The sequence below is a fragment of the Canis aureus genome, chromosome 30 (assembly GCF_053574225.1).
Source record: "Canis aureus isolate CA01 chromosome 30, VMU_Caureus_v.1.0, whole genome shotgun sequence".
NCBI lineage: Eukaryota > Metazoa > Chordata > Mammalia > Carnivora > Canidae > Canis > Canis aureus.
This window is the reverse complement of record NC_135640.1, coordinates 41,729,559-41,754,333: the sequence shown is the minus strand read 5'-3', so window position 1 is coordinate 41,754,333 and position 24,775 is coordinate 41,729,559. Positions and strand designations below refer to the sequence as shown.

Here is a 24,775-nt window from a genome sequence, read left to right as displayed (position 1 = left end):
GCCTGCCTTTGGCCCAGGGCGCGGTCCTGGAGTCCCGGGATCGAGTCCCTCGTCGGGCTCCCTGCGTGGAGCCTGTTTCTCCCTCTGCCTGTGTCTCTGCCTCTCTCTCTCTGTGTGTGTGTCTATCATGAATAAATAAATAAATAAATCTTTAAAAAAATTACACATTGTTTTTCTATAGAATAAATGATTTCCCCTTCTCTTCTGTAAAGCTAGAACTATCCTATCACTTCTGATAAAAGTCAGGGTGTGTGTATTTTTTATTTTAAAGTAGAAAAACACTAACAGTACTAGTAACAGTAGCTAGTATCTGTTGTTTCCTGTGTGCTGGCAGGCGGCCAGCCACTGGCTGTGCATCGAATATCTCTTGTACGTCTCCTAGCACAGCAGAGTCAGTAGGCACTGTTAGCCTCAAGGAGGTTAGGTAGCTGGTCACAGGTCCACTGCTGCCTCATGTGAAAGAATTCTGAATATTTGTGGCTGCTATGGAGGTTTTCCAGAACTGGTGGGTTTTGTATGGACTTTAACATTGAACAAGAAGGAAAGGTCAGGGAAAGAGTTTCGGTCTCAAAACTGAGTTAGGTTGAGTGTCAGTCACATAATCAAAGTTGAAATTTTAGCTTTGTCGTATGTTTAGATCACAATAATTTAAGATGACGGTGGCTAATTTGGGCCTGAAAGTTTCATGGTCTGAAAGAAGTTGACCAACAGACAGGAAGGATCTGATAAAAGTTGACAATGCACTTGTTAGGTTCTGTACTTCCTGAATTTGCTGAGATGTCCTTGTTAAGGTTAAAACTTAATTGGACAGAATCTTAGATTTCCTTTTTTTTTTTTTTTTTTTAGTAGATAAACATAGGAAAAATGCATGTTTTGTGGACATTTTAGAGGCAGTGCTTAAAAATGCACCATTCGTGGGGTACTTGGGTGGCTCAGTGAGTTGAGTATCTGACCCGTGATTTTGGCTCAGGTTGTGATCTCAGGGTCGTGCGACTGAGCCCTGCGTCAGGCTCCCTGCTCAGCGTGGAGTCTGCTTGAGATTCATCTCTCTTCCTCTTGCTGTCCCTCCCCCCTTACTCACTCACTAATAAATAAAATCTAAAAAAAATAAGCCATTCTGGTAAAGTGCCCGTATAGAGGATGAAATGGCCCTGGTGAAGTTAGTGTCAGATCGGTAGTGTGTTTTTGCCCTGACAATTTGACCTTAGTTAAAATGTGGGAATATTTTAGGTTAAACTATTTCCTATTTCCAGTCACGTTTCCTGTTTAATTGTCCTGCCAATTTAATACCGATGGGAGCCCTTTCAAGTCTGCTGTTACAAGGCCACATCTCTTCTTGTTGTAGAGAACTGACAGCTGCCTTTTCCGTAGCCTTTTCTGTGGTCTCCGTCCAGATCTCTACAGCTCATGAGGCTGGACTCTGGAGGCTTATTTTAGACTTGAGAAACCAGGAAAGAATGCAGGGGCTAGATCCCAAATTAGAGCACTGCTAGTAAGTACTACAGTATGCGTAGAAGTCATTGGGAAAGACAGAAGTTACTGGATCCAGTACGTATGAAGAAAGGAGAAAACAAAGTGTGGACTCAAAATCATAAATAACTGTGCTGGATGAGCAGCCACCCCGAACCCCGGGAGAATGGCCATCGGGCAAGGAAAGCTTGGTTCTCTGCTTAGTTGAGATGTTTCCCCAGCAGTGGTGGAATCAGATCAGGGGAGGCCAGCTGGGCCTTGCTGTGGGCGCGGGGGCTGGCCGGGAGAGTGGGTCTTCCTGGGAGGGGCAGCCTCTGAACTCCAGAGGAGAAAGGGCCCGGCTTCCCCTGTGTGTGACACCATCAGAGGCCCGTGCCGTCACTGTGAGGGCGCATGTGGCTCTCGACAAAGGGTCTGCCAGCAGAGCTTTTATAGTGTCTGACCTGGCTTTCCCGCCTGTGTGAACTTGTCCTGGATGATGTGCGGGTTCAGCCCTGCTCTCTAGGGGGTCTTTCAGCTGCTGGCCTCTGCCTTTGCCTTCTCTGCACGTTTTCTTGTGCACGTACCTTTCAGAGTTAACTACTAACTTGCACAAGACTGCCCATGTATGGTTATCTGTGATTTTGTTAGGAAAGAGTTGCTACTTTTGAGATAGTAAAAGGGAAGTTGTTGTAAACATTGTATATTATTTCAGGAAACCTTCTAAAGAAAAAATTAACTGATAGTGTATTTTAGTTACAGAGATGAACTACAGAGGGTTTTGAAGGAATCCATACTCACTTTAAGTATGTAAACATGTCAGGACTCGGTTACTGTTTCTTTTTTCAAAGCAGTTTTGTTAAGATATATTTTGCATAACAGAATAATCTGTTGTAAAAGTGAAGTTTGACTGTTTCAGTGAGTGTACGCAGTTGTACAGTGTTCACCACAGTCCATTTTGATTTTGGTTAACATTTTTAGAAAGAATTATAGAGGGGCACCTGGGTGGCTCAGCGGTTGAGCGTCTGCCATCGGCTCAGGGCGTGATCCCGGGGTCCCGGGATCAAGTCCTGCATTGGGCTCCCTGCATGGAGCCTGCTTCTCCCTCTGCCTGTGTCTCTGCCTCTCTCTCTATATGTCTCATGAACAAATAAATTAAATCTTTAAAAAAGTAAAGAATTATAGATTCACAGGAAGGTACAGAAAAATCGACAGGAGTCCCTTTGTGCCCTGTACCCAGTTTGCCCACTGGTGGGTCTCTGGAATCCCTGCAGGGCATGGTGAGAGCCAGGAGACCAACAATGGTAAAACCCACAGGGCTTATTTGGGTCCACTGGTCTTATCTAGTGATGTATCTCACCAGTATTGGATGCTCTCCTGTGTGTGTGTGAGAGAGAGAGAGGGAAAATGTGTGTGTGAGAGACTAGTTCTGTGCAGTTTTTTAAAAAATATTTTATTTTTTTTAGAGAAGGAGGGAGAAAGGGAACAGGGAGGGGGGAAGAGCAGAGGGAGATGGATGAGGAGATTCTGTGCTGAGCACGGAGCCGAGCCCAACACGGGTCTATCTCATAACTCTGAGATCACGACCTGAGCCGAAACCAAGAGTCAGATGCTCAACCGACTGATCCACCCAGGCTCCCTAGTTCAGTGCAGTTTTATCACATACATGGATTCATGTAACCACTACCACATTCAAGATACTGAATTCTTTCATCTATTAACACATAGTTGCTACACATTAATCTCCATAGTTATATTTTAAGAATGTCATGAAAATGACTTGTATCACTCAAATTCATCAAAATTCTTTCTTGAATCAGTGGTCTGTTCCTTTTTATTGCTGTGTAATGTTCCATAGTGTAGAAATATAGTTCATTTAACTATTCTCCCATTGAAGTTTGGGTTATTTGCTGTTGTTCATTATTATGATAGAGGTACTGTGAGCATCAGTGTATAGGTTTTTGTGTGACTGTATGTTTTTATTTCTCTGGGATAAATGCCCAAGAGTATGGTCATTGGATTGTGTACTAATGATGTTTAGTTTTTTTTTATTTTCAAGATTTATCTATTTATTTTATAGACGGCATGAGCAGGGGGAGGGGCAGAGGAGAGAGAGTCCCAAGCAGACTCCTTGCTGAGTGCAGACCCTGATGGGGGGGACCAGTGCCATGAGCATGAGATCGTGACCTGAGTTGAAACCAAGAATCAGCAGACCAACCAACCGAGCCACCCAGGCACCCCTGCACATTTAGTTTTGTAAGAAATTGCCAAGTTGTTTTGCAGAGTGGCTGCCCCATTTTATGTTCCCTCCAGTAGTCCATGAGTGATTTATTTCTTCCACATCCTAACTGGTAAATGGTGTTATCACCATTTTTATTTTAGCCATTCTGGTAGATATATGGTGACTGTACTTTGCATTTCTCGCATGGCTAATCATGTTGGGATCTTTTAACATGCTCGTTTGTTGTCTGTGTATCCTCTCCTGTAAAATATCTGTTCATATCTTTTACCCATTTTCTAATGGGATTGTTCTTTTTTTCCTGTTGAATTTAGAGAGTTTTTAATATATGCTAGATGGAACTCCTTCATTGGAGATGTGATTTACAGATAGTTTCTGCCAGGCTGGAGCGTGTCGCTTCATCTTCATGGGGTCTTCACAGAGCAAAAATGTTCAATCTGGTGAGGATGAACAAATCTTGTTGATTTTTGCTTCCATGATCATGAACAAGGTATGAGCTTTGTTTTTTTTTTTTTTTTTTTTTTTGTTGTTGTTGTTGTTGTTGTTGTCCAGTTGATCTTGTACTTTGTGGAAGACATGACATCTCCTCCATGGACCTGCTCTTGCACTCTGTTACTGATCAGTTGGGCGCATTCCCCTGGCCTGTTCTGTTGTCTGGCCCCTCTACCTGTTCGTCCGCCAGAGCTCACTGTCATGGTTACTGTGGCCACGTAGTGAGCCTCAGCATTGGGTAAAGAGATTCTTCCCATTTTTTTCTTCCTCCAAATGGTCTAGACAGGCCCTTTACTTTTCCACATACATTTCATTATAGGTTCATTTGTGTCTACAAACATGCTGAGGTTTTGATGGGGATTGTCTGTAGGTTAGTTTTGGGAGAACTGTGATCTTGTCTGTGTCGTGTCTTTCAGCCCATAAACAAAGCACATCTTTCCACTCCTTTAAGTTGTCTTTAATCTCTTTCATCAGTGGTTTGTAATTGTCAGCACACAGATCCTGTACACATTTTGTTAGATTTTTACTTAAGCCTTTCATTTTCTTTCTTTCTTTTTTTGGTTCTACACAATGTTTTCATTTTTATTCAACTATAAGCAAGTAGCAGAATTAATACAAATTTCTGAAACCCCAAACTGGCTTTCTTCCATGAGTAAAGAGTGATCAATTTAAGAGGTCCAGGCTTGGGGATTTCTGACCGCCTTTCACCCAGGCCTGCAGTTTATCTAGATAGCTGCGCCTGAACCACAAAGCGACTCTCCCTATTGCTGTTTCCAGTACCGCTCTTTAAAGGAACCAGAGACACTGGCCCCCAGTAATCAGTCCTAGATGTAACACACTGGGGGCTAATGGTGTGAGAGACACTGTCGAGAAAACGTGACCCAGAAGATGCTATTATGCACAGTTCTGGACTCAGGCTCATAAAGACAGAGGCAGTGAATCTATTTTTTTTTTTAAACCTTAAAGATTCTTTGATGTTCTGCTCTATTACTGTAAACCTGGTCTTTTCACCTGAATTTTTTCTTCTTTAAATTCTGGATTGCTAGTCCTCCAAAATGGAGGATTAGATTTGATCAAAACATAAGGAGTGTGACTGTGTAGAATTACAGAGGACAGGCAGAAGGAAAAGTCACCCTAAACCACTATCTGATGGCTCAGGTCTTGTCTGTGAGAATGGGAGCGGGGAAGGGGAGAAATCTACATGCATCACTGAGCTTGAGAGCATGCTGGGCACTGCCTGTCCCTGTCTCCTGGCGTCCCTCCACTTTCCAGACAGCTGCTCACAGAGATGGTCACACAGCTGTCCCATTCAACCTGATAACAGGTGCAGGCTGCCAGGGATTTGAGCTCATACTTCTTGTGGGGAGATGCCACTTTGAATTTACCAGAGTGGTCTCCATATTGTTTGCTGAGAATGGCCTTATCACACTTCAGTGGCCCATCCTGCATGTAAACCAGCTGGAAGTAAAGGGTGAAGGCCTTGGGAGGTCCAGATCCCATGTAATGGAAGAGAACTGTGCCACTACTCATGTCGTTGCCCCGTGTGTTGACCCCAGAAAATAGCCCCATTGCCTGTGTTTGGGCACCTGGCAGATTGCCTTCCTGCTGGGAGCATCTGAGTCTGTCATGACCAACATGCAGCGTTTACCTGGATCAAGGCTATCCCATGCAATACTGATGGGCTGGTTCTTAACCTGGGTGGGCGTCAGTACGTTGTGCAGTGTACCAACCTTGGCCCTGCTGTATTTGACCTGCAGTGGATGCTGCAGCTGCTCCTCTACCTCCTGTGGGCTCAGGGGCCCAGGCTGCCTTCTGAGGTCCACCAGCATCTTGGGGCTGAGCCGGGTGGACGGTGGTGAGAGTCTTGGCGAGGCTTAGGCCTAGCAGCACTGACTCAGCATGGTCTGCAGACTGGCCACAGGACACATGGGCCCGGCAGCCGGGATGCATTTTGTTTTCTTTGGAACACTTTTAAATGGTGTTTTAAATTGTAGTTTCCACTTTTTTGTTGTTAGCATATAGAAATGTGATTGCTTTTTGTGTGTTGATCTTTTAACATGTGACCTGGCTGAACTCATGCATGAGGTCTGGGAGTTTTTTTTGGATTCCCTGAGATTTTTTTTTCCCCTGAGATTTTTTTAATATAGACAATCATGTCATCTGCAAGTAGGGACAGTTCTAGTTCTTCCTTCTACTCTCTCTACCTTTTGTTTCTTTCTTTTGTGTGATTACACTGTCTGGAACTTCTGGCACCGTGTTAAGTAAGAGTGGCAAGAACAGACAATCTTGCCTTGTTCCTGATCATGGGGGAAAGCAGTCTTTTACCAGTAAGTATGATTTAAAAAAAAAAAAAAGAAGAGCCCTTTTTAAAAAAAGAATTTAACTGAAATTCCAGTTAGTTATATAGAGTGTTATCTTAGTGTATCAGGTGTACAGTAGAGTGATTTAACATTTCCATATATCACTGGTGCTCATCATGACAAGTGCACTCCTTAATCTTCATCACCCGTTTCACCCAGCCTCCCTCCCACCCCCTCTTTTGTGACCAGCAGTGTGTTTTCTGTAGTTAAGAGTCTGTTTCTTGGTTTGCTTCTCTCTCTTTTCCGCCCGCTTTGCTCATTTGTTTTGTTTCTTATATTCCACATATGAATGAGATCGTATGGTATTTGTCTTTCTCTTACTGACTTATTGTACTTAGCATAGTACTCTCTAGTTCCATCCATGTCATTGCAAGTGGTAAGATTTTGTTTTTATGTTATATTCCTTTGGGTTCGCTGGAAAATTGAGTGGAAAATACAGATTTCCCATGTGCTCCCAAACCCCATTCATTTGTAACCTTTCCTATTGTACAGATAAGTGTGATTTTAGCTGTAGTGTTTCATAGGTGCTTTTTATCAAGTTGAGGAAGTTCCTTTCTGTTGTTAGTTTGCTGAGAATTTTTCTCACAAGAGAGTGCTGGATTTTGTCCAATTTTTAGAATATTTCCATCACATATTTGTTTGTAGTTAGTCCTGTTCCCTTGCCCAGCCCTAGGCAATCACGGATCTGCTTTCTGTCTCTCTCTATAGATTTGCCTTTTCTGTATATTTTATGGAAATATAGAAATACAATATGCAGTCCTTTATATTTGGTGTAATGCTTTGGAAGTTCATTCATGTTAGCATGTGTCAATTGTTTGTTCCTGTCGTAACACTTTTTTAAAAATCTTTCATCAGTTGATAGACATCTAGCTATTTTCAATTTTTGACTCACGAATAACACTACTGTGAACATTCATGTACAAGTGTTTGTGTGGATATATATTTTAATTTTTCTTGGGGAATACCTAGGAGTGAAATTGTTGGGTCATAGGGTGAGTATATGGTTATTAGCATGTGTCATAGATTAGTGATCATCTTTTCTCCTAAAACGAGTATGAATATATGTCTGAATGTGTAAGAGATTCTGTATACCAAATACATCATCCCCGGTTAGATGTGAATGGGCCACCCTAGACCAAGTTATGAAGTCACCAAAGTTTGGTTTGTGGCCCACTGATTCCTTTCCTTCTCCCCCTAGTTGTCCTGCACTTACCTCTCTAAAAGAAAAAATGAAAACATCTAAAAAAATATAACTTAAAAAAAACTATGACTTTTTAAAGATTTATTTATTAGAGAAAGAGAGACCATGCGTGTGTGCATGTGTGCAAACAAGGGAGGGGTAGAGGGAGAGAGTATCAAGCAGACTCCCTGCTGAACACAGAGCCTGATGTGGGCCTCGATTCCACAACCCTGAGATCATGACTTGAGCCGAAATCAAGAGTTGGACTCTTAATCAACTTTACCACCAGGTGCCCATGAAATACTTTAACTTTGAGAACTGTTATTATGATTCTAATTTTACTTTGGTATAAATGAATTTAAGTAGATTTCTATATTTCTTTTTTTTTTTTTTAAAGATGTGTTCATTAATTTGAGTGAGAGTGTGTGTACATGAATGGGGGGGAGGAGGGGCAGAGGACAAGAGAAGGATGTTCCCCAGTGAGCGTTGGAGCCTGATGTAGGGCTCTATCCTGCCACCCTGAGATCATGACCTGAGCCAAAATCAAGTCAGATGCCCAGCCAGCTGAGCCACCCAGTCGCACCAGGTTTCTGTATTTCTTAAGTTTATCTCTTGTTAAGTAAGGAAATGCTCTCACCTTTTAAGGGAACTTCAGGTAACAAGAGTAGTACAACCAGTGGTGAAAGTGGGGAATCAGGAATCCCCATACTGCCCAAGAGCCGCCTGCAGCGAGCCTTTAGGATTGTTTGTGTGGTCTGAGGGAACATCGGGAGGACAAGTCACTGTTGAGAACCCTGGCTGGGATTTGCCAGCTATATTCTTCAGAAGTCCCGCTGGCCTCTATCTTCCTGTCACACGGACGCTCAGCTTGACTGTGCTCGGCATGCCTGGGAGGCCCTCCTTTGCACTTCTTGTCTTTGCCCCATATGTCCTAGCCGGGTTAGCTGTGTCGTCTGACATCTGTACAGTGGGGTGAGCCACTTGGAGGTGGCAGGGTCATGTACTACAAGTGTTGCTCTGTGGACTGCTGTGTTTGGTTGTTACTTTGTTCAGGTGGCCCAGTTGGGGTTGATTCTAGGTGTAGCCACTTGGGACCTGAGGTGCCTTCTGTTTCATTTTACTTGAAGAAGATGAATTCAAGTCTTTGGCAATACTTATAAACTCTAATATAGCAGTGTGTTCTTTTTTGAGAGTGTAATTTTCCTTCTGAAGTTTAAAAAAATACATAGATTGTGGCTAAGGATGAGTTTTCATTTGCCAACATGTTTTCTATAATTCTACGTGCATTAAAAAAAAATCTTTGTATAAGAAACACAATAGAGGTATTTTAAAGTTGAATGCTGTTCATTTTGCTGATTTCATTTTGTTTTGATTTTAGGAGAAACTTGCTCTTCGACAGCAGCTGAATGAAGCAAAGCAGCAGCTCCTGCAACAAGCAGAATACTGTACAGAAATGGGAGCAGCAGCCTGCACCCTTTTGTGGGGTGTCTCCAGTAGTGAGGACGTCGTCAAAGCCATTCTGGGAGGAGTAAGCACGACCGCTGGGCTCCCTGGATGTTGTTGATCAGTGTTTATGGGACACAGAGGGTACAATGTGTACGAAGGCATTTACAGATGAAATCCATGTCTTACTTTCGTTCATCAGACAGTGGTGGCATACCAGTATGTAGGGTCCACTGTAAGCTGGTGCTCTAGGGGGTGCGTAAAATGAAAGAAATAAGACACCTACTCTCCCAGAACCTGTATGGTATTTGTGGAGATAGTACCGCTTCCATATTGTTGCTTGACCTACACACACTTAACAAAGTTTAAAGTACTTCTATGTATGTTACCCCACAGGTACCATAATACTTGATTTGTTTAAAGTTACATGTTATTTAACATATGTATTAATAGTGCACACACACATCCACACTCAGGAAACTCAGAAGAAGAGAGATTTGAAATGGGCTTTGATTAACTTGAATAGGTGGCAAGGGCAGAAAATGGGGAGGGGAGAGGCAGCATAATGAAGGGCATGGGCTGAGAAGCCTGAAGTTAGTTTTAGGGATGGTGCCCAGGTCTGCTGACAGAGAGTGGAGGGCTAGTGTGGTAAAGTTATGGGGAGATAATGATCCAGAAGGAGGATGGAATGTGATTTTGGAAGACCTCAGATGCTAGGTTGCTGATTTTCTCTGGTAGGTGGTAAGGCTGGATTCCTGAGGGTTTTGAGTAAAAGAGTGGTGGAAAGAGAGACTTCAGGGAGATTGTCCTGACCTCGAGTGAGGGTAGGTAGGAGCAGGGTGGGCATGGGGACAAGACAGGAAGACTAACTGAAAGGCCCTCCGAGTGGCTCACGCAGTACCCTGCTGTGGGGGGCAGGGAAGGCAAGTGTGGTGCCAGAGGATGAGAGGGGCCAGAGAGCTTGTGGCTGCATTCTAGGAGAGGGGTGTGCTTGTGGACAGAGATACAGATACGAGGCCAGCAATAAATTACTTATGACGTAGAGAAATAATTGTGTGTGACTTTAGGTGGAGAAATTGTGTTTTAACATTTATTGAGCTTTATTCAGGTGTAATTTACACATCATAAGATTCCCCCATCTGTGAGCATACAATTTAGTGATTTTAGCTCATTTCCAGAGCTGTGTAATCATCACCACAACCCAGTCTTAGTACATTTATATCAGCCCATGAAGTTGCCTTGTTCCATTTGTAAATGTGTTAGCTTTTACGCTATTCCTTAGAACCCTGACACCCCAGGAAGTGCTTCAGAGGTTCTGCATACTTGGAGGGACTTCTCCTAAGTAATGAAGATTTAAACTGCCCAAGAAGCCTGCTTACTGCCTTCATCTCTTGACATGTTGAAGTTTCTGTTAAGATTTTGTTTGAAAATCCATTCTCCCATGGTTGAAACCTGTGGTTTCATGCCAAGAACCAACAGAGAACATATTTTTCTAGCATATTCCTAGAGTATTTTGGGTGAACTCACCCTAACACTTCCACCACTGTATAAATTTGTGCTGTTCCCTCACATATATTTTATTTTGCTCTTTCTATCAGTCTGCAGGGTAATTTTTCTACAGATTCCAAACTTCCTTTTTCTGTTCTTTTTGATATGGGAACTTGTAATGAAGGAGCAGACTTTTAAATACTGCTTCTGTAATTAAAAGAGAGTCTTCCTTTTGTGTGCTTGTACTCTTATAAAGTATTGTATGAGTATTTGTGCAGGGGTGTGATACTTTCCTTTCCAAACTTTCAGGATAAAGCTTTGAAGTTTTTCAGTATCACCGGTCAAACAATGGAGAGTTTTGTGAAGTCACTGGATGGGGATGTCAAGGAGCTTGATTCTGATGAAAATCAGTTTGTGTTTGCTTTGGCTGGGATTGTAACAAGTAAGTAATTCTTTTTAGGCACAGTGACTGTTAGAAGTGTTTCTAGAGTGATGATTACAGCCAGGTGTGTGTGTGCAGGAACATCTCCCAGGAGCTTTTTAAATGGCCTTTGGTTCTTACTGTAGAGAATCTGATTCAGTGGGTGTGGGATAGGTACAAGGTGTGTGTGTTTTGGGGAGCATCCCCCCACCAGGTGATTCTGATAAGCATCAGTGAGTAAGAAGACTGATCTAGAAAACACAGGATGAATTGCATGTTCTGTTCAGTTCTGCACATGGAAAAAAGTCAAAACTGGAAGTTTAGCTACTCATTATTTGGAATCATTTTACTAACATCTAGCTAAAATAGAAGCCTTAAGCTAAGAGTGAGAGAAGCCCTTGCTCTTGTTTTGGTACAATAATTAAAGAATTCCAAAAACCTAAATTGTCTTCCAAAGATTATAGTTATTCTTATGATAGAATTCTATGATAAAACTGCTGTAAGCGATAAAGCCAAATGACTATATAATTAATAAATCCTATCTTAGTGTAGTGGGAGGTGGTGGATACTAGTGAGTAGTATTGTTCTGAGGTCAGTGAAGTGGTTCGGTTCATTGCCACGACTGTGAGTTTTGCTCTTTATGTTTTTACTCTGTTTATGTTGCTCTTTCTTCTCTTTATCCTATGCTATCCTGTTGCTTTATCCTATGCTACTCTTAGGGTAATTCTCTGCTATTAAAGAGAGGAAATCTTATTTTTCCTCATGGCATTATCCTTCATCTATTGAAATCCTAACGAGGTAGATCCTGTTTAGACATTTTCTTCATAATCCCTTAAAAATTTGTGATACTTCTTTGAGGTGGCTCTTGAGACTCTGACAGTGGCCGGGGCAAGTCCTGACTTAGCCCAGCCCTTTCCCAGGACGGTGTGGCATGCTTCAGACATCACACCTTCAGGTGGAGGGGGCTTGCACTGCTCCAACTTTTCAAATTGCTTTAAGGTCTTTTTTCTATGGCATTTGCAGACTTGATGATTGGATTCTCTGCTGTTTGCAGAGGATGCCACAGGCCTATGACAAATATGATTCGTCATTCCGCCAGATTGTGAGTCTGAGCCTCTTGAGTAGCTGACTAGTGTGGAGCAGTGAGGTGGTTGGCCAGTGGGTAAAGCAGCCTGTTGCCTGACACAAGATCAGCTGGGCCTTGTTTGTTCTTCCTGGGAGTGGCCTACATGGATACTCACAAAGAGTCGCAAAGTGCGCATTTACATTTCACTTAGGCATTGTGAATTTTATTTGGAAATTACTTACTCTGGTGGTACTTTATTAAAGTGCTGCTTCACAGAGGTTGTGGAGGCTTGTGCATCGCCAATACCAAGCTTCTGTCCTATGGGAGGAGTAGGCAGTAACAGTAGAGACCTTGGGTTAGCTGTCAGATAGATCCTCTGCCTTCTAAAACAAGGATTCTTTTAAAAAAAAGTTTATATACAGTTGGTATTTTGATAGGTATTGCATTAAATGTGTAGATTGCTTTGGGCGGTATAGACATATTAACAATATTTGTTCTTCCAATCCATGAGCACGGAATGCCTTTCCATTTCTTCGTGTCATCTCAGTTTCTTTCATAAGTGTTTTATGGTTTTCAGAATACAAGTGTTTCATCTCTTTGGTTAGATTTATGCCTAGGTATTTTATTGTTTTTGGTGCAACTGTAAATGGGATTGATTCCTTAATTTCTCTTTCTGCTGCTTCATTATTGGGGTATAGAAATGCAGCAAATTTCTGCACATTGATTTTGTATCCTGTGACTTTACTGAATTTGTTTATTAGTTCTAGCAGTTTTTTGGTGGAGTCTTTCAGGTTTTCTATATAGGATATCACAGCATTTTTTCACAGATCTATAAAAAACAATCCTAAAATTTGTATGGAACCACAAATTTTCCAAAAGACCCCGAATAGCCAGAGCAACCTTGAGAAAAAAAAAAGAACAAAGTAGGAACCATAACAATTCTGACTTAAAGTTATATTTCAAAACTGTAGTCATCAAGACAGGATGGTATTGGCACAAAAATAGACATATAGACCAATAGAACAGAATAGAAAACCCAGAAATGAACCCACAACTATATGGTCAGTTAATCTTCGACAGAGCAGGAAAGAATATCGACTGGGGGGAAAAAACCAGTCTCCTCAACAAATGAGTGTTGGGAAAACTGGATAGCCACATGCAGAAGGAGGAAACTGGACTACTTTCTTATATCATACATAAAAATAAAGTCATAATGGATGAAATACTTAAATTTGAGACCTGAAACCATCAAAATCCTGGAGGAGAATACAGGCAGCAACCTCTCTGACATTGGCCATAGCCCTTGTTTCTAGATATGTCTCCTGAAGCAAAGTGAACCAAGGCAAAAATAAACTATTGGACTTTATCAAAATAAAAAGCTTTTGTACAGCAGAGGAAACAACCAACAAAAGTAAAAGGCAACCTATGGAATCGGAGAAGGTATTTGTAAGTGACACATCTGATGAAGGGTTAGTATTTAAAATATATAAAGAACATAAAAAACTCACCACTCCAAAAATGAATAATCCAATTAAAAAATGGGCAGAAGACATGAATAGACATTTCTCTGAAGACGACATACAAATGGCTAACAGGTGAAAAGATGCTCAACATCACTCATCATCAGAGAAACACAAATCACAACCACAATGAGATACCACTTCACACCTATCAGAATGGCTGAAATCAACAACACAAGAAACAACATGTGTTGGCGAGGGTATGGAGAAAGGGGAACCCCCTCCTGCACTGCTGGTAGAAATGAAATCAGTGCAGCCACTGGAAAACAGTATGGAAGTTTCTCAAAAGGTTAAAAATAGAACTATGACCTGTGACCCAGCAATTGCACTACTAGGTATTTATCCCAAAGATACAAATGTAGTGATTCAAAAGGGCACCTGCACCCCGATGTTTATAGCAGCAATGTCCATAATAGCCACACTATGGAAAGAGCCCAGAAGTCCAGCAACAGATGAATGGATAAAGAAGATGTGGTCTATATATACAATGGAATATTACTCAGCCATCAGAAAGGGTGAGATCTTGCCATTTGCAATGATGTGGATGAAGCTAGAGGGTATGAGGCTAAGTGAAATAAGTCAGTCAGGAAAAGACAAATACCATATGATCTCACTCATGTGGAATATAAGAAACAAAACAAATGAGCAAAGGTACAGAAGAGAGAGAGGCAAACTGAGAAACAGACACAAAGTCTAGAGAACACACTGATGGTCACCAGAGGGGAGGCGAGAGAGGGGATGGGGAAATAGGTGATAGGGAGTCAGGTGTGCACCTGTCCTGATGGGCATTGGGTTTTGTTTTTTTTTTTTTTTTTTTTTTTTAAAGCTTCTTATCTTTTTTTTTTTATTTTTTTATTTTTTTTATTTATTTACTTATGATAGTCACAGAGAGAGAGAGAGAGAGGCAGAGACACAGGCAGAGGGAGAAGCAGGCTCCATGCATCGGGAGCCTGATATGGGATTCGATCCCGGGTCTCCAGGATCGCGCCCTGGGCCAAAGGCAGGCGCCAAGCCGCTGCGCCACCCAGGGATCCCTGGGCATTGGGTTTTGTATGGAAATGTTGATTCACTCTATAGTACACGAAACTAATATTACACTGTATGGTAACTAACTGGAATTTAAATAAAAACTTGAAAAAATTAAATTTTGCATATAGTAAACTCCCCCATTACAGATTGTTCTTCTACCTTATTGCTGTTTTGTGAGTTTTGGCAAATGCATATAGTCCTGTAGCCACCATAGTTAGGGTATGGGACAGTTCCAATTATCTCCCTCAAACCTCCCCCACCTTTCCTTTTGTCACTGTGCCCTCTGTCCATTGTCAGCCCCAGATAACTGCTGATTTGGCAGTATTTTTAACTTTTAGCTGAAAAAATTTTTAAAGATTTTATTTATTTATTCATGAGAGAGAGAGAGGCAGAGACACAGGCAGAGGGAGAAGCAAGCTCCATGCAAGAAGCCTGATATGGGACTTGATCCCGGGACTCCAGGGTCACACCCTGGGCCAAAAGCAGGTGCTAAAGTGCTGAGCCACTCAGGGATCCCCTAGCCAAATTTTTCTTACTGGCCCTTATGGCATCCAGTGTTTGCTCCAAGTAAGAAATGCTTACCTTATATCTCTCCTTGGAGCACCTGCCTTTTCTGATTTTACGGTAGTTGGTTGATCTCCGGCATCAGCTCTCTGATAATGTCCAAGATAAGTTGTGATTTTGCATATTATCTCCTTCACTCCTTTTAAAGAATAGAGGTGTAGGTCTAAGATTTTATATTTAGTGATTTGAGAGAGAGCACGAGCAGGGAGAAGGGACAGAGGAGAAAGGGAGAAACAGGCTCCTTGCTGAGCAGGGAGCCCGATGGGCTCCATCCCAGGATCCTGGGATCATGACCCAAGCTGAAGGCAGATGCTTAGCCACTCAGCCACCCAGGTGCCCCTCAGTAACTTTTATAGGAGTACAAATATAGATGGCCAATTGTTATCACAGTCCTGTGGGACGAACTTGCTTAGCTTGCAAGGAAAAAACTTATTGCTCTAGTTGTAACTACTTTCTTTGCTTTTTTATTATTCGACAGTTATAATTGTACCCCTTGCATCTTAATTCTTGGTTTATTCATTCAAACAATATTACATAATAATTAAAGAATCAAAATTGCTTTTTGATTGTTGGTAATTTTTATTTATTTATTTTATTTATTAACTAAAGATTTTATTTATTTATTCATGAGAGACACAATGAGAGAGAGGCAGAGACGTAGGCAGAGGGAGAAGCAGGCTCCAGGCAGGGAGCCCGATGTGGCGCTTGATCCTGGGTCTCCAGGATCACACCCTGAGCCAGGGGCAGGTGCTCAACCACTGAGCCACCCAGGCATTCCCATATTTTTATTTATTTTTATTTTTATTTTTTTAAAGATTTTATTTATTCATGAGAGATACGGGGAGAGAGAGAGAGAGAGAGAGAGAGAGAGAGAGAGAGGCAGAGACACAGGCAGAGGGAGAAGCAGGCTCCACGCAGGGAGCCTCACATGGGACTCCATCCCGGGTCTCCAGGATCAGGCCCTGGGCCGAAGGCGGTGCTAAACTGCTGAGCCACTCAGGCTACCTGATTATTAGTAATTTATAGGCAGGATTGGATCCAGTTTGTCTCTCATGGACATAAGAGCTCCTGAGAATTGATAGCAGAGCACCCTTGTGTCCATGACCATCACCTCTACTTCAGGCAAGCAGTATGAGAGAGAAGATGGGCTGGAAGTTGAGGCACAGTGTCCAGTTCAGCTTTTGCCTCTGACCAGCCCTGTGTTCTTATGTCTTTGGCCCTCAGTTTCATCTCCTAAGAAGACTCTTGGTGCCTGAGGTCTGCTCTAACCCTAGGCTTGAGTGGTTGTGCGTGTGGAAGGAAAAGGTGCCAGTTTTGTACCTTGACCTACATATGGTTTTGTGTCACCCAGTCCGAGTCTGCAGTGAAGAGTCCGTGGATGGGCATTTAGGTGGTTTCTACTTTTTGGCTCCTACAGGTGATGCTGCTGTGAACATTCGTGGATAAGTTTCTGTATGAATGTATATTTTTGGTTCTCTTGGGCATGTACCTAGGCATGGAACTGCTAGATCACATGATAGCTCTGTGCTCCACTTTCTGAGAAACCACCAGACCATTTTCCACAGCAGCTGTGCCATTTTACTCTGTGATGGCTACTTTCTCCTGTGTCTTCAGGACAGTCCATCTTTTTCTGTATGTGTGTGTATCTTTGGTGGTGTTGGAGGTGGTGGAGATCTAAGAGCAATCATCAGATCCTCTTGTCTACATCCTCACCACTGTTGTTGGACCTCTTGAAAGGCGAGGTTGGCTTGTAGAGAGCTGATTTCCAGTGTGAGCAGTGATCACCGTCATTTTATCTTGGTTCTGTGTCTGAATCATTTATTGAATCAGCTGTCAGGACAATAGCCAAACAGAATCGTTTAAGACTTAGGCAACAGATGTAACTGGAAGCACTAGAAGGAGACAGACACTCTGAAACCATGACTCACATGACTTGATAAGCAGCTCAGAATCGCCCCTTCCCCTGGTGGGAGAGGACCCAGCAATAAGCAGCACTAAGGCAGGGTCTGGGCAGGAGTGTCCTTCCTCCGTTCTCTTCTGACATGGACAGTTGTTAACTAGAGAGATAACCAGGAGGTTCTCTGTCATCAGACAGGTGGACTAAGGGGGCTGGGTTGAGGGTGTTCCATTGACCTACTGTCATATGAGAAGGAGGAAGGAGCACCGTTTCATGATTACTTAATTGACTAGAAGAGAAGTGCTGGTATTTCTAGTTAGTGATTGGGATGATACTGTGTGTGGTGCCGTCTGGCTAAAAGGTGATCCTAGTTCAGGCCTGCAGACTATCGAATTTGGCTGAGTGGCAATTGCTCTGAGACAAGCAGGCATTAAGCCTTGCCTTCTGGATCATGAGACAGGTTCTGAGAGGCAGGGGTCATTGATGCATGCCTTGTCGTTGAGGTAACCTGGTTAGACCATCCCTTTTCAGCCTCAGCACTAGAATTTTCCACTGTGGGGGCCTTCCTGTGTGTTGTAGGAGTTTAACAACTCTAGACTCTACCCATTAGAAAGGCCAGTAGCAGCCTGCTGAGTGTGACAATCGAAAATGTCTCCAGATATTGCCGAGTATCTCCTGGAGACAGTCAGCTTTCCCTAGCTTTCTAGATCATGAACTTAACTTTTCAGGTACATATACAGAAAGATTTACGATAATCTGTGATATTAGAGGTAATTGTTAAAAGATATTTTAGGATCATTGAAGACATATTTTGTTTCTGTATTCCACGGGTATGGTTCTGACATGTTTGATTTAGTCCAATAACACAGAGGTCTTGCTAATTCAGAAAATTTGGTATGTATTATTTACAAACTATAGAAATGATCCCTGAAAGTATAGTCTTCTGTGTGTATTATTTATAATATGCTGTAGCGTTCATGCTGCAGATGAGATGTTCACAGAAAACAGATCCAGGATGAGCAGTAGAGATTAATGTATTGAACGTGTAAATTGTAACCCTGTTGTTACTGTTGTTAATTTATTTTTAAACAACTTTACTGAGATAAAATAATGCACTCTGCAATTCGCCAATTTAAAGTACACACTTTGATGGCTTTAATATATTCATAGGGTTGTGCCTCTGTTTCCACAGTCCATTTTGAATCATTTTTATCACCCTGATAAGGGAGAAACCCCACTAACCTGAGCCATCACTCCTCAATACTGCTGTTCCTCAAGCTGTGGGCAACCACTGATTGGCTTTCTGCCTCTGGATTTGCCTGTTCTTGGCATTTCATATGGTCGAAACAGAGAGTATGTGGTCCTCAGTGCCTGGCTGCTTTCTCTTAGGGTGGTGGTTTTGAGGTGTGTCCATGTCGTTCCTTTGTATGGCTGTCCGGCTCTACCCGTTTATTCATTTATCAACTGATGGATGTTTGGGTTGTTTCTGTTGGTTTGTTATAATGAATAATGATGCTGTGAACATTTGTGTACAAACTTTTGTGTGGACATGTGTTTTCATTTCTCTTGGATGTGCAGTAGGGGTGGACTTGCTGGGTCAGATGACCATATGGCTTTAACCACTTGAGGGCTTGTCAGACTATCTTCCATTCCTACCAGCAGTGTCTGAGGGCATCAGTTGCTCCAGGTATTCATCAGTATTTTTTAAACTAACTTTTTGATTGTGGCCATGCCCAAGTAGGCATGAAGTGGGATCTTACTGTTTTGTTTTTTTTTTTTTTTGTAAAGATTTTATTTATTTATTTGAGAGAGCATGAGCAGGGAGAGGGAGAAGCAGACTTCTCCCTTGGGGGACCACCCAGGCGTCCCCCAATGTTCTTTTAAAAGTAATCTCTTCTCCCAATCTGGGGCTTGAACTCATGACCCTGAGATCAGGAGTTGCATCTTCTTGTGACTGAGCCAGCGAGTGCTCCTCGATTCTTTGTATCTTTAACACCACACATAACTGACACCAGATTCATTTCTTAAATTATATAATTACTGTGGTAACTTATAGAAATGTCTGTAAAAATTTTAAAGAAAAATAAACCTGGAAAACATAAGTACATTTTTTGGCAATCCTTGATCATCTTGGAGTTGCCTCCTAAGTGTTCCAAACAGATGGATGAATAGGGGGGCTGTGGAGGAATTTAGTCATATTTATTTTACTTTGTAGTTTTCTCTTTAGTTATTGATACCCAGTGAAGTATAGGCTTGGCATTTGCTATCTGATTACAGGACACATGGTACAGGACTTTATTTACCTGTACCATGTTGTGTTTTTGTTGTGTTTTGTTGGGTGCTGTTGCCTGTTGAGATACAGTAGGTTTTTTACTCTGTAACTTTTTCTTCAGTGATACTTCAGTGATGTCCTGTTCTCAATTGTAACAAACCACCTGAACTTGAGGTCTTTAAACTGGGATGGTCACTTACTTTGCTTATGCTCTTGCAGTTTGCTCAGGGCGTGGCAGGGGTGACTTGCTGCTGCTCTGCAGCATGTGGGGCCTCAGCTGGGCTGTCTCAGAGTATGGAGGGCTGGAACAGCGGGGGGCTGGTGGAGGCCCTCTCCCCTCACGTAGTCTCAGGGCTTCTCACTGTATCTTCTTACTGTGGTCTCTGCATCATGGCAGCCTCAGGATAGTTAGGTTTCTTTCTTAGTGACTCTGGGCTTCTAGAGAAAGTGGCAGGAGACCAAGGTAGCAGCCATCAGGCTCCTTCCCACCTTGCCTTGAAAGTCATAGTGTTAGTTCCACTGCATTCTGCTGTCACACTTGAGTCACGGGACAGGGGCCTGTCCAGGGTTTGCTTGCTGGAGGCATGATTTGTGGAGAAGTCATCTCTGGAAGCTGGCTACTAAAGGACGTAGCTAGATGTAGGTTTTTCTGTGGGGTTTCCAGGAGGTGGTCTGCTGTCGTTACAGGAAAAAGGCTTTCCTCTGAAAAACTGCCTTAAAATGACTTTTATGAGTTTATGATGCCAAATGCTTAAAGGTTAAGTTTCCCTGCAAGTGTTTCTTTCCTAAAATTACAGTGTGTCATATACTAGAAAATATAAGTATCAGGTTCAAGTTCATTGAACAAAGAAGGTAAGATCATGTCAGTGAAGGGTCCCGTCTTCAGTAAAATTATAGCTGTTGTGAAATTATATACCAAATAACACAGCGCTGATTTATGAGGCAAAATTTGCTGGAAAGGCAAACAGAAGCGGGAAAAAATCTGTTAGGTTTAAGAGACTTAATATACCTCTTTTTATTCTTCTCAGTCCAGATAGTCAAAAATAAATAGGCATGCTGAGCATTGATTTCATAAATTTAGTCTGGTAGCATAGATAAAAGTTTATATTTTGCCATCAAATTATAATTAATAAAAGACAGAACTAGTAAGTGATAAAATTCATCCTCCATTCTTGATAATTATTAGCAAACTGAAAGTTGAAGAAAAGTTACTTAAACTTATAAAGGGTATCTACGAGGATCACACACACAGCAGACACCAGGTTGACCTGTGAACTCCTGGAAGCATTCCTGTTGAAATCCGGAGGATGAAAAGGCTGCTGCCGCCCTGCTTTTCTTCCAGTTTGGCCTGCTCCTCTGAGTTAGGAATTTTAGTTCCTGTGAATCATGCTTTATTGTTAGACCCAGCTAAAGAAAAGTCTTACCAACATGCACATAAATACACTTGGAGCATTGCTATAACCTTACGGGTGTTTGGTAGCATTGACAGAGCCTGTATTAGCGGCAGCAGTGTCCCATGGGAGCAAGTGGGATTACCTGGTCTGATCTCCATGCTGGCTTTTCAGGCCCTCAGGCATGAAGAAACATGATACTTGCTGACCCATAATAGAACGTAAAATTTAGAAAAAGAGCCTTTTCAGGATTAGTGTTCATATTCTTTTTTGATCTCATGATTTCAATTTACTATTGTGGTTCAAAGTCATTAAGGATCTTTCTCTCCCAGGATTGAAAGTGCATTTTAGTGTCTTTGGTCCCAGATAAAGTAATATGCATCCACCTTCTGTTTGAACCCTGACTACCCATAGCTGTTTAATCCACTATTCTGGAGCATGGTATCCATCTGCTGTGCTGTGGTCAGGTTGCAGACAAATTTAGATTCTGTGCTCTATTCCGCTCCCGAGGCATCTGCTAATCACAGAGGACATTACTCAGCGTCCTAGTAACTGTTGTGGTTGTCAGTTACTCTCTCTGGGCTGTCAGTTCTGTGGATGACACTGTTTGATGGTACCTTGTGGGCTATTCTGTGTTTTCATTAGGTCTCTTAGGAGAAAAATAGCAAAAAATACTCAGGCAGAAAAAAAATACTCAGGCAGGGTTTTCTGAACTCTCAAGTTAACATTGACTTTGATGCTTTGTTTTATCTTTTTGTTGCAGATGTTGCTGCCATAGCATGTGGTCGAGAATTCTTGGTTAACTCAAGTCGGGTGCTGTTGGACACCATACTGCAGCTTCTGGGAGACTTGAAGCCAGGACAGTGTACCAAACTCAAAGTGTACGGTGGATGATATTAAAAAGTTCATGTTTGTTTACTTATTAGTTAGAATTTGCTGATTGGGCTTCTTTTTCAAGTAAACACAGTTAATTTGGTAATAGTTCTAAAAAAAAATAGAAGAAATACATTACCTGGAGAATTGCGGGATGCACTCTTTATTCAGTACTATTTTAGAAAAATAGTAAGAAACAAAAAGAATGTTCTCACCTTAGAGCAGTGAGTCCGAAATACTATTATATGACACTTAGGTTATATTAGTTAGCTGAAAACAAACTTACAGGTATTTGTTATAACGGCATCCTGCTTCCACATAACAAAATCTGTGTTCAGTTTCTACTGGGTAGCAAACCTAGTGGCTGACAAACACCCCCTTCACAGTTCTGCAGGTGGGAAGTCTTGGGGTGGGGGGGCTCACCTGGGTTCTCTGACAAGGGTTTTGCATGGCTGAGATCGAGGGGTTGTCCATGCTGGGTTCGTCTCCAGAGATTCTGGGCAAAACTGTGCTTGCAGGCACATTCCAGTTGCTAGCAGATCCAACCTGAGGCCGTGTTTCCTCGCTGGCTGTCATGTGGGGCTTGCTTAGCTTCTGGGTTGATTGAGTTTCTGATCATAGGAGCCACCCATCTTCCAGCTCCGACCGCCCACTGAATCCTTCTTCCATTTGGAAACTCTTGGACTTTCTTTTCTGCTACCAGCTGGAAAAAAGGCTCTGCTTTTGATAGGCTCATGGGTTTGGGTTAGGCATCACAGGATAAACTCCCTTTTGATGAACTCACCTGATTAGTAACCTCAGTTACGTTTGCAATGACTCCCTACCATATAACTTAGCACAGCCAGGTTGTTATGTTCTGTGTCCAGCCCTGGGGATTAGGGCAGGAGATGTTGGCCATTTTAGGCCTCTGCCTACCACACTGTTCATTCTGACTGGCTGGTTTCCTCCTTGGAAGATTGCTTATAATAATAGCTTCTTTAAAGTCCTTGTCAGATATTGACATCTTGGGCAGGTGTCTCTTTTCTCATGTGAATTGGGATTTTTCCCATCTCTTCGTGGGCTGAGTAATTCTGGGTACAACATCTTGGACATTTGAGCCCCTGGATCATGTTTGAGCTGTGAAAAAGGCTGATGTTTTTGTTTGATGAGGCAGTCAGCCTGGTTGGGTCCAGGTCACAGGCTCAGAGTAGCCATTGTACTTCCAGTGTCACTTCCAGTTTCAGAAAGCCTTCGCGGTACAGCCGGCTCTGCCCCTCCTCTGCTCCATCTGTGCCAGCCCGAGAGACCTGGGTCACCACTGCCAATTTACTTCTCGGGCTGGGATGTGCTCTTTGTGGTGAGAATCACACATGCCCAGCTTGACGTGAGGCCAGGGGTTCTCAGCCTTGTGGGGTCACCTGCATGATCTCTTAACTCCCCACAGTGTGCTTGGTACTTGTTAGTCACCCAGGGCCCCCTGCCAGCCCCTCACCTGGAGTGCTGGCATGTGCCCTGCTCTGTCCTATGCTTCTGCAGCTTCCAGAGGTGAGGGAGATTTCCTTCCCACACAGTGCGGGTGACGTAGGTGCCCTTCTTGCCGCAGAGCCCCTTCCTACTGCTTTCCTGGTGCATGCTCTGTGCGAGCCAGTGCTACTCCTGGGCTTCGGGGCTGAGTGGTAAACTTGCTGTGGGGCTGCTAGTTCTTAGACTTCTGGACTACTTCCCAGGCTGCCTGCTACTGTTTACTCTTCAGGGGCTTCATGTAGCTGCTCCCTGTATTCCGTTCAGAATTCAGGGCTACATTCAGTGAGAGCAAGAGGGTGGGGTGTGTTTTTTCCCATCTTATCTGGAACCAGATTCTCAAGTCTGTTCTTACGTTTTGTACACACAAATACATGTCCATGAGCAGTCTGTAATACATCATAACGTATAGCTCATATAGTTTTATGTATGTTTTTACACATTGTGGATCTAACTTTATTAGATTAAATCAATCTAATTTCTTTTAAATATTAGATTAATTTCTTTTAAATATTTTGCATTAAAGGAGGCGTAACATGAATTATCCCTGACCGATGGACACTAGTTTGTTTATTTATTTTTAAGATTTATTTATTTATTCCTGAGAGGCAGAGAGAGAGAGAGAGAGAGAGAGGCAGAGACACGGGCAGAGGGAGAAGCAGGCTCCATGCAGGGAGCCCGACGTGGGACTCGATCCGGGGTCTCCAGGATCACTCCCTGGGCTGAAGGCAGGTGCTAAACCGCTGAACCACCGAGGGATTCCCTGGACATTCAGGTTTTACATTCAGGTTTTACTCGTCACATGTAACAGTGTGCAGAACATCTGTGGCAGAGATCTCCTTGCTAACCTGTGTGAGTGCTTCTCCAGGAGCTGTTCCTAAAGTGTGATATTTGAGAAGGAAGGAATAACACTTTTAGGTTGGGTAAGATGCGAAATGGGTCTCCAAAGTGTGCACTTCCACCCACACGGCAGTGGTATTCTGGGTCTCCCACAACCTCCTCAGTGCTTCGTTATTTTTTACCGTCTTCTAAAGAATGCTTGTGTTGTGTACATCCATCTGTCTGCCTGTCTCTAGATGGATATTACCAGTGAAGTTGACACTCTTTGCACATGTTCATAACAGTTTTTTCCCCTGTGAATTACCTGTTCATGTCTGTTGCTTGTTTTCTTTTGGGTTGTAATTTTCATGACTTGCTTTGGATGTGTTCTGGATATTACATCATTGTCTGTCTCGCTTCTGTGGTCTGTACAAAGTCAGTGTTTATGGGGCCAGTCAGCGCCCTGCTGCACTTCCGAGGCAAGGCTTTGTTGGGGGCTGCGTCTCGTCTCTGTCTCTGTGATTCCAGCACATGGAGCTCTGTGCCTTTGCATCTGAGGAAGTCCTTGGCCTGCAGTGGGAGATAGGCAGACTTGGGTTCAGAGATGTTTGCTTGCTTCCTTGGTTTTTCCATCTGACAGGGAGCAGAGCCCATGTATGGACTGTTCTCCTCAGATCCCACTTGGGATCTCAGCATGTGAACTCTACCTCTGAAACTAATGATGTACTACTAGATGTTGGCTAATTAAATTTAAATTAAAAAACAGTGATGA

The 24,775-nt window shown here is 42.7% G+C and overlaps 1 protein-coding gene and 1 pseudogene across 2 annotated transcripts in view; one reads left to right on the top strand and one right to left on the bottom strand.

Moving 5' to 3' along the window:
- The window catches only part of HSF2BP (heat shock transcription factor 2 binding protein), a 102,225-nt gene that overhangs the window by 18,374 nt on the left and 59,076 nt on the right, over positions 1-24,775 (top strand). For both annotated transcript variants that reach the window (XM_077879349.1, XM_077879347.1), the window contains 3 exons: positions 9,099-9,248; positions 10,961-11,093; positions 21,575-21,692. In XM_077879349.1, the coding sequence (XP_077735475.1) occupies positions 9,099-9,248; positions 10,961-11,093; positions 21,575-21,692 (401 nt within the window). The remainder of the gene's footprint in view (positions 1-9,098; positions 9,249-10,960; positions 11,094-21,574; positions 21,693-24,775) is intronic.
- On the bottom strand, positions 5,310-6,009 carry LOC144301538 (phosphatidylethanolamine-binding protein 1 pseudogene; annotated as a pseudogene).